The following is an 8,746-nucleotide window of genomic DNA, read 5'->3' as shown; positions in this document are numbered from 1 at the left end:
CTAACCAAAAAAGAAGCAAACAAACAAACAAAATTGATGATCATTGGCAGAGTCAGATTTCAGAAAAATTTCAATATGAAAACAGGGTTGGCATAAAAATCAAGTAACCTAGTACATACTCTTTTTTTAAACTTTCAGTTTTTAAAATGGCATAGCACTTCACAGGATTTCAATGTAACAAATAGTATTTGTTCGAAAAGTCTGACGATTCTGCTTTTTTGCCTCACTCTGAGAAAGGAATATAACCATTACCTAAGCTGGTCTGTTATTTTCATACAGATATTCACAACGCAGCAACAGACAAAGATATAGACACACATGGATAAAATACTAATTTTAAATGTCTACGAAACCAGATTAACCTGAATGGTTAACATTTTAGCTTCCAAATGCAAAGTTATTATATTAAGGCTATGACAATTCTAGATGCTATAGAATGGTTTCAGTAGAATGGTCATGTAAATTGAAAAGAAAACTGATGTCTCTTCAGACTGGAAATTGAGAAAAAAATTGCCCCAAGATGAGAAATTACCTATCCAGTCATTGCATCTGTCAGTCAAACTTATTTCTTTCTAGTTACATGTCTTTGAAAGAGCAGGGATACAGGTCATGGTCAAATGCTAGCAAAATGAGAAAGCAGCTCTTCACAGATGAGTCTCAACCTGTCTGCCTGTTTGCATAATCTGAATTACTTATTCAAAGACATCCTTCTGTTCATCTGTACTCTCCATTTGCAATACAAATTCTAACTAAATTACAGAATTTAGGAAATGCATGGCTGTCACTGGTGCAATAGCTAGGTTTGTCTAGTGCACAGTGGTAGAACTCGTTAATCCGAAAAAACATAGTTAGAATAGAATGTACACATTCTCTCCTCATCTATCTCTCTTGAGTACACCAAGAAAACTTGATTTGAAGATGCATAGCCTTGGTAATTGGCTGCTTAGCATGGCTCTTCACAGATGTCACACACTGATGCAACAGTGGAAAGGACTCAAAGACTGCTCAGTATGAACACATAGAGCCTACAGGCCTGTGTAGCATGGGACATTCAGGAAAATTAATACTGATTAATTTGTAGAGTGGATTAGTTAAAAATCAAAATATTCCTGTGTCAATATTGTCACAAGAAGAAGCGAGTTTAACTTAGTTTAGGTTAATTCACTTCACTTGCAGCCCTGCAAGTATCTATTATAACATTGTTTAAGTGATCCCCTGCAAAATTCACACTTTTGGTAATTTACATTTACCTGAGTATCTAAGTATAGACAAGACATTAAAAAGGAAATGGTCATTAACTACGACTTCTCTGTAAAATACAAAGGGTGCAACTTATCTAACTTTGCTTAATCATAGACATCCTCAGTTAATGAATAAAGGCTCTGATGTACTTAGTTGAAATGTAGTCTTGCATGAATTCTGTTCAGCTGGGGGATAAAGGAGAGGGACGTCACCTATTCTTCTAGCGAAATGACCAAATGAGTTACGATCAGGCACATATTACTGTATTTGCCAAAGAATGGATGCATGGGACATCGGAATAAACTTAAAATAAACTGCACAACTTTATGAAATGTTCAATTTTTATATTTACACTATAATTAGTACAAAATTGCCTTTTAAGTTTTCTGTAGCACAAGACAGTATCTACTGGACTTGATACCCTAATATGTCAAAACAACTACTTTGAAGTATGATAAAGGAATCTAGGAAGAGTTATAAAGAATAAGACACCATTTTCAAACTATACATAGTGTTTGCTTTTGCTTCTAAAAAGGTTCTTATATCCCCAAAAGGTTTTTAATTTTAAATAAGCAGGGTGGGCAGGGAAGAGGTGAGGGGGAAGACTGGTTGTTGGTACTAAAGCCTTTACTGTAATAAACTAAATATATTTACAATTTATACAAATGTTTGACCTTCAACAAAAATACAAAAACATATCACAAGATGCAAAACCAGCAAACAAGTTCATCTGAGACACCACTGCTCTACACAGGACAGAATGCAATTTGAACTGCAAGGAACATAAAGGTATTTATCCCCCATATTCAGGCAATGAGAACAATTAGCATGAGGTCACAAAGAAAGAAAAAAATAAAATGCTCCAACGCTCTTCAGTAGATTCAGCTTTTAAAAACTATGTCAAAAACCTAGGCTACATCTGTCCATCTTGCCTCTGTGTTCCGTTTGGTCCACGTAGCCAGTATTTAGTTGCTGGATGTTGCCTTCTATTTTGAAAAATCGTAGTAGTTTCATGGCAAGGTCTGGAACCCCAATACTTTTGTTCCTTTTTAAAAGGCAAAACCTTTCTACTTCTACAATTAAGAACAATTTTGGCCCAGTTCAACTTCTAAAAGTTATATCCCCATCATATTTTTCAGTAGATAACTTCATAGACTGTAGCCTTTTTGTCTCCAGAGCCAGTGACTATGTACTTATCATCCACAGAGATGTCACAGCTAAGTACTGATGAAGATTCTTTGGACTAGAAGAAAAATAGAAATATATTACATTACTTAAAAACCAAAATCTGTTACCCTCATCTCAGCATCCCATTTTGGGTAGATCACATAGGTGAAGAAATCTGAGTCCACTCTTGGGACTCCAGGTGTTCTAGTTTTTTCTTTAAAAGAATCATCATCCTCACCTGGAAGATACTGGCTCCGTATGGAGTTCTCCATGCATTAAGAAGGTTGTCTTTCCCAGTACTCACAAACCATTTACCTAGAGCATAAACCAGAAGGACAATGAAAACATAGAAAACAGACATCTGACAGATTTCAGGTTTTCAACTCACATCTACAAAATCTGTTAAGTAATTACCATTATAAAAAGCTCTCACCACTAATCAACATAGTACTTTTGCTTAAAATCAATGTGGATGCTTATGCTTTTGCAGTGTGTTACATACTAGGAAATCCCTAGACTGTGCAAGTAGAAATAGTTTTTTACACACATATCAACGCTCGCAGAAGCCTTTAGACAAATGGATGGTTGGTTGTAGATAAGTATGTTTGAATTTATAAACAGAGATAGTTATTCATAACTTAATAAAATTGAGATACTAAATAAGTTTTGATTATCAAATGATCTATGACTAACTAATCAGCAAAGCATGAATTAGAGCTCTGACCTCCAGTTCTGTTTTCAGGGCAACTTACCACAGTAAGCAAACTTGAGTGACAATACGCAGCTCTCATGAAGGTGCAGTTGATATTTGTCTGGTTTATTTACATGCAGCACTTCTACATTGCTGCTCTCCATTCCCACAGCTAGCCATTCACCAGTAGGACAATAACCAAGGGAAAATATCTGAAAATTAAACCACATTTACACCTTTTATTTTTTCCTACACTTTTAATTTTTTTTTTCTTTTTCCACAGTGGCTAAATTAATCAAGAGAGGGAGGGAAGGAGAAGGGCCAAACAAAATTCACATAGTTTAATAGCAAGACTGCTGTTCAAAATTGAAGTGACTAAATAACCCCTGTTCTTACCATTAACTTAGAAAAATAGGAAAGGATAGTAGCGTCAGGTTATCATTTTGTTCTGGAACTTAACCATACAAAAGCTCCAAACCGTTGGGTTGTGAGCAGCCAAAAGGAAGAGAAGGAACAATTTGCCAGTTGCACTGGGCTCAATCACAGCTTTCATTTTAAATGCTTCCACCCTACTATACTCCCCCAGCAAGCTGTAGGAAAATCCAGTTACCTGTGATGTGAAGTCATGCTGTTGTAGTTGTCTCCCCTCTCTCAAGTCCCAGGATCTGACAGTGTTATCCAAACCTCCTGTCCAGAGCTTGGTACCATCATTAGAAATGTCAATACAGCTGGCTCCATCTGTGTGGCCCTGGAATTGCCTGATAAAACAAACCAGATTGAATAATGATTTCCTGCCAGAGTACAAGGTAAACACTGTTCTGGTGTTAGTTTTGGACTCTGTATGTGCATGTCATCTCTTCTGTGTCTGCTGATGGGCAAAAATCAGCCCCTCCCTCTTACTGAGCATGAAATACAACAGTATTACAAAAACACCTTTCAGGTGCTAGAGAAATGAATTGCATCATGGCCAGCTCAACAAACTGAAATATTTCCTACCAAGTTTTGAAAATTAAAAAAAAAGCTTGTGAGAACATTAAAATACAGTAACTATAGTTAAAAGCACTAAGGACAATGCAGATTAAAACAAGTGCTGAGGGAACAAAACTCCTCCAGTTTCAGAAAACAGCTTCTGTATTTTTCTTTGGCTGCAAGTCAAGATGATAAATAATAAGCAAATATTAACAGGAAGGGATCCAAACAGAGATCCAGATAGTTAAACACAAGTATTGCTGAGTCAGCGAAGTTGCATTCTCTATGGCATGAGATCACAGAAGTCTAAATGGTGCAGTTTGTTTTAAAATCTTCTCATTAGTAATTCTCAGCTTTCAGCAACCAGAAGGTCATCTCAAGTTTTCCTTAATCTTTTGGCAAAAGCCTTCTGAGGCTCCTGCATTTTTCATCAGCAATTTGTTTTTAGGAAAGTCCTGTGCCTCAATGTGAAAGGTGGAGGGTGGGGGAGGAAAGACGACTAGCTTGGGAATGAACAGTATGAATCACTGGCAGCTGCCACAGAAAGGTCATGCGGCACATTTTGGTTTGTAGCTCTGGTCTCAAAATTCCACGTGTTATCAATTAGCAAGATCAGCCAGCAAGTGGTGGCAACATCTACAACAAACATTCAAAATGCGAGACAGTCATAGATGGAGAGAGTGCATCTTTACAGAGACTAAGCACACATAGGGCAAACTGAAGGTTTTATACAACTAAAATCTTCGTGGATCTAAAAGTTCAACAAACAGTAAAATTTGCATGCACATTAATATGACTTTGCAGATAAGTTTACCCTAATTATTAATATACAGGAAGTTTTACTGAAACACAGGAAACTAAGCAGACTTTTCACTGTTGTGTTCAGAACTTTTAAGATATCACAGCTTTTCCCAATTTTGGCTTTCTCTTCTCATAATATTGTAAGCCACCACTACTTTGGTAAGCATAAACCAAGATTTATCATCTAGTAAACCACACAGCTAATTGCTAAGAGCCATTTCACCCATGGCTGTATTTTTTTTAGCTCATAGCACTAATGCTGAATATTGACCTGCCAGACATTCTGTTCTTTTACTGATACATTCATTAACCAAAGATCTAATAAAAGATTTTAAAAGTAACTTACATGGCAATCCATTTATTATACTGTTTGCAATCTGTTCTAAAAGTTTTAGAGATCGAAATCCCCACCCAAACTCAAATACTTTTCTCTCATGAATAACCAAACATCAGTCCTTTATGCTTTCCTAAGGAACTGAGAGGATCCACACTTTCAACTGCTTTTTTAAGATTTGTTTTGTTGCTTTTCATCAGTAAATAAGTAATAAAGAGAATTTTCAGTTCTTAACAAGGCTTAAGACAAAGGAAAAGAACAAACCTCAAAGAGTCCCCTAACAGGCACATTCATCCTACACCAATCGCAAACCAGCAGAAACGTTGCTTGCAGAAACCTGCAGACAAATCCCAACTAACTGAAACCAATAGGAACTTTTACACTGACTTCAGTAGGTTAAGGACCAGCCCTTTAGGCCCTGGAAGTGCATCTTTCAAGACTAGGTTGAAGTTACCAAAACTAGTTTCTGCCCAACTCGGGTGCAAACTGTAGTCCTTGGATAAGAAATACAATTAACTTTGCTGTCATGAATTATTATTCAGGGAGATACATATTTATGTAGATATCCAAAGAGTAACTTCTATGAAAGTCTTATGTAAACAAGTAATGACTCACCTGACCAGCGTCTGATTGTGCAGATCCCACACTGCGATGTTCCCATCACTGCAGCAGGAAAAGCAAACCTTGGAATCAGGGCTGATGGCCAGAGCGTAGCAGGCAGGGGCTGAGGATGTCAGCTCTGCTTTTATACGAGGAGTTGGTGCTGCCAGGTCCCATATGGATAATGTGCTGGCTTCCCCGCCAACTATTAGGGTACAGCCATCAGGCAGCAACTTACATGAGCGGATGTAGTTATCTCTGTTCTGTACAACACAAATCACCTCAGTTATGTTAATACATGCCTGCTAATAATGACCACTAATATGATTCTGACTGCATCCAAGTTTTAAAACAGTAGGCTATTTTTTCCCATTATCAAAGTATTGAAGAGGAACCAGCAGATCCTAGAAGGTTTCAAATGCCTACAACTCATCACTAACCAGAGACTGCAGCTGCAGAAATTAAACTGCAGACTCCTGTTGCCACAGTCTATCCTGTTCTAAACTTGATGAATGCCAAGTCTTCCAACTCATTACATAAAAAACAGAGCCAAAGAAAGCTTGCATTTCTGCAAATGCACTCCATCAGCTAAGGTCACCAAAACCAGAAATATTAAAGTAAATGACCTTTCACTTGGCATTTAGGCAACCTTATAAGAAAATGCAGTTCAAGTAACAAGCCTTTCAGGTTTTGGAGGTTTTTTTCAAATACTATTTTGCAATCACCATTTTAAAGTTAAAATATTAAGTATTCCCCTACTCGTCCTTCACATTTTTGATACTATTGCTGATTGTGAGGTTCTACAGGGGATTTAGAGGTGGAAAATATTTTAGCCTTAACTTATTACAAGCTTGACCCCTTAAGTGTATTGGATGTCCATTTCTCCATAACAACTGCCAAATTAACATGGTAACAGTTGTTTAGGAAATGCAGGGTTAAGGTCTGTAACTCAAAACATAGAAAAAATGCTGCAAGAAGTATTCAACAGTATTCCTACTATTACTACTACCTTTTTTTTTCTTTTCATTTTTTTAATTGACAGCAAAGAAGCAGTAAGTAGTGCAGTGGAAATGTTGGCTGAGTTAGTTGGCCATTACTGCTCCATAACTAAAATGAAGGCAGCTAGAACTGTGCATCCAGATACATACCTGCCACAGAACAGAATACATATTCAACCATACTTTTACTACCAGACAACATAAGGCTAGCAGTAAATAAAGGGTAAAAAACCCAACCAACCAACCAAAAAAACAAAACAAAAAACCACACCAAACCAAAAAATCCACCACATCTAACTGGATCAACATTGAAGCTAGAATTTCAGAATGTGTATCACTGTGCTTTACAATATTAAACCTTCTCAGTTAACAGTTCACAAACACCTATGCTGCTTCTAATATGAGCAGCATCTTTTATTGAGCCATTAACTTTTTTGATTTAGCTTTTCAGCTACCTATACTACCACACTCAGTCCCTTTTATACCCTTCATATGTCTAAACAACCAAACAAAAGGTATTAGTTGTGGATCACCAACAAAAAGCATAGCAAGACTTAAAGGGACCTTGGTACCTTCTCATATTCTTTCATTATGTGGTTGCTACACTCTTAAAAAAAAAGAGGTTATCGCTCCTGTTGTGAGTGAAACACCTAAGAAGGTTCTGTGCAGCCCTGCATAAGCCAGGCCACATTCCTTCTAAATCAATGCACAAAAATGATCAACGTGACTAGAACAAAAAATAAAGAGAAAAAAAAAATCAGGTACACTCTCTACTCAGAAATCTTATCCGTTATTTCATCCTTAGTGACAATATATATCCCTAAACAAACAAGCACTCTTCTCTGTAACTTGACCTGTTTTGTGTTAAAAAAACCCAACAAAATATGGAACACGGGAAAACAGAGCTGCCTGCTATTTCCCTGTAATATGAACAAAATCCAGACAAAGACAGCTATTTCCTTATTGAGTCTCCAAGGAGAAGCTACCCTTGTGAACAAGTTCCTATTCACCTACCAGGCAGTCCAGCTGAGAGACTGGGCTCTTGTTGCCAGGCTGGCTGATGTCCCAGACTTTGACACACCCCTTCCCACCCGTGTACACGTGTCTCGTGGGGTTGCTGATGGTAACTGCACACACCACTTCTCCGTGGTTCAGAGTGTTGATCTGACGGGCATGGCGAGGGATTCCTGGACCGATGAGGGCATCAGGAGGGAAAGGAACTGGCTGCATCTGACCATCTGCAGTAACGTGAAAGGAGTAGGCTCTTTTGGGGAAGGGAAAGGAGAGAAAAAAAAAAAATCAAAATCAGCCAGTTACAGTACTATACCAGAAGAAAAAAGTTACTTTTTTAATTTGATTTCTTTGCCAATCTTTTTCTTACGAAAATCAGAGCTACGGTGCCAAGTAACACAGGCACATGAAACCTCAGACGTAGACAAGGATTCACAATAGATATTTTCAGCTTGCCTCACCTAAGGTATTCATGCAGTGGTGAATGATGTTAAATTCTACCCTTAACTCTATGGACAAAGGTCATGGCTGCTATCCCTCAGCCACCTTGCTAATAAAAAAAAAAAAAAAATCTTTTAGTCCCTGGTTTCTAGCCAACAGGTCCAAATCTCAGTACCACAAGTCCTGCAGCAGCAACCCCTCATCAGGCACTACTCCTTCAGACTGCTTCCATGAGGGTAGCACCTGTTGCCCTGCAGTAGCAATAGCCAAAGCTGACATTTTGCTCCATTTCTGCACCTCATCTTTAACATCAGCACCAGCTGTGCTCACATGCCTCTCTTTCCAGCTGGTAACTAGTGCTTTAAACAGAAAATAGAAATCTGCAGAGTGGTTGCACACACCTTTCAGCAGAAAGCTGATACCATCTTCTCATGTTTTCTTGAATAAGTACTTTGGAACAGCTGAAAGGTTTAGTTTCACAGGTAGTTTTGG

General features: G+C 37.8%; 1 protein-coding gene across 2 annotated transcripts in view; it reads right to left on the bottom strand.

The window, feature by feature from the left end:
- Positions 1-1,562: 1,562 nt before the first annotated feature.
- The window catches only part of TLE1 (TLE family member 1, transcriptional corepressor), a 74,658-nt gene continuing 67,474 nt past the window's right edge, over positions 1,563-8,746 (bottom strand). For both annotated transcript variants that reach the window (XM_065657807.1, XM_065657808.1), the window contains exons 15-20: positions 7,817-8,066; positions 5,820-6,067; positions 3,711-3,858; positions 3,162-3,312; positions 2,648-2,724; positions 1,563-2,485 (exon numbers count right to left, since the gene is read on the bottom strand). In XM_065657807.1, the coding sequence (XP_065513879.1) occupies positions 2,378-2,485; positions 2,648-2,724; positions 3,162-3,312; positions 3,711-3,858; positions 5,820-6,067; positions 7,817-8,066 (982 nt within the window). In that variant the 3' untranslated portion in view covers positions 1,563-2,377. The remainder of the gene's footprint in view (positions 2,486-2,647; positions 2,725-3,161; positions 3,313-3,710; positions 3,859-5,819; positions 6,068-7,816; positions 8,067-8,746) is intronic.

The sequence above is a fragment of the Caloenas nicobarica genome, chromosome Z (genome assembly GCF_036013445.1).
Source record: "Caloenas nicobarica isolate bCalNic1 chromosome Z, bCalNic1.hap1, whole genome shotgun sequence".
NCBI lineage: Eukaryota > Metazoa > Chordata > Aves > Columbiformes > Columbidae > Caloenas > Caloenas nicobarica.
The sequence above is the reverse complement of the archived record's forward strand: the minus strand, read 5'-3'. Positions and strand labels throughout refer to the sequence as shown.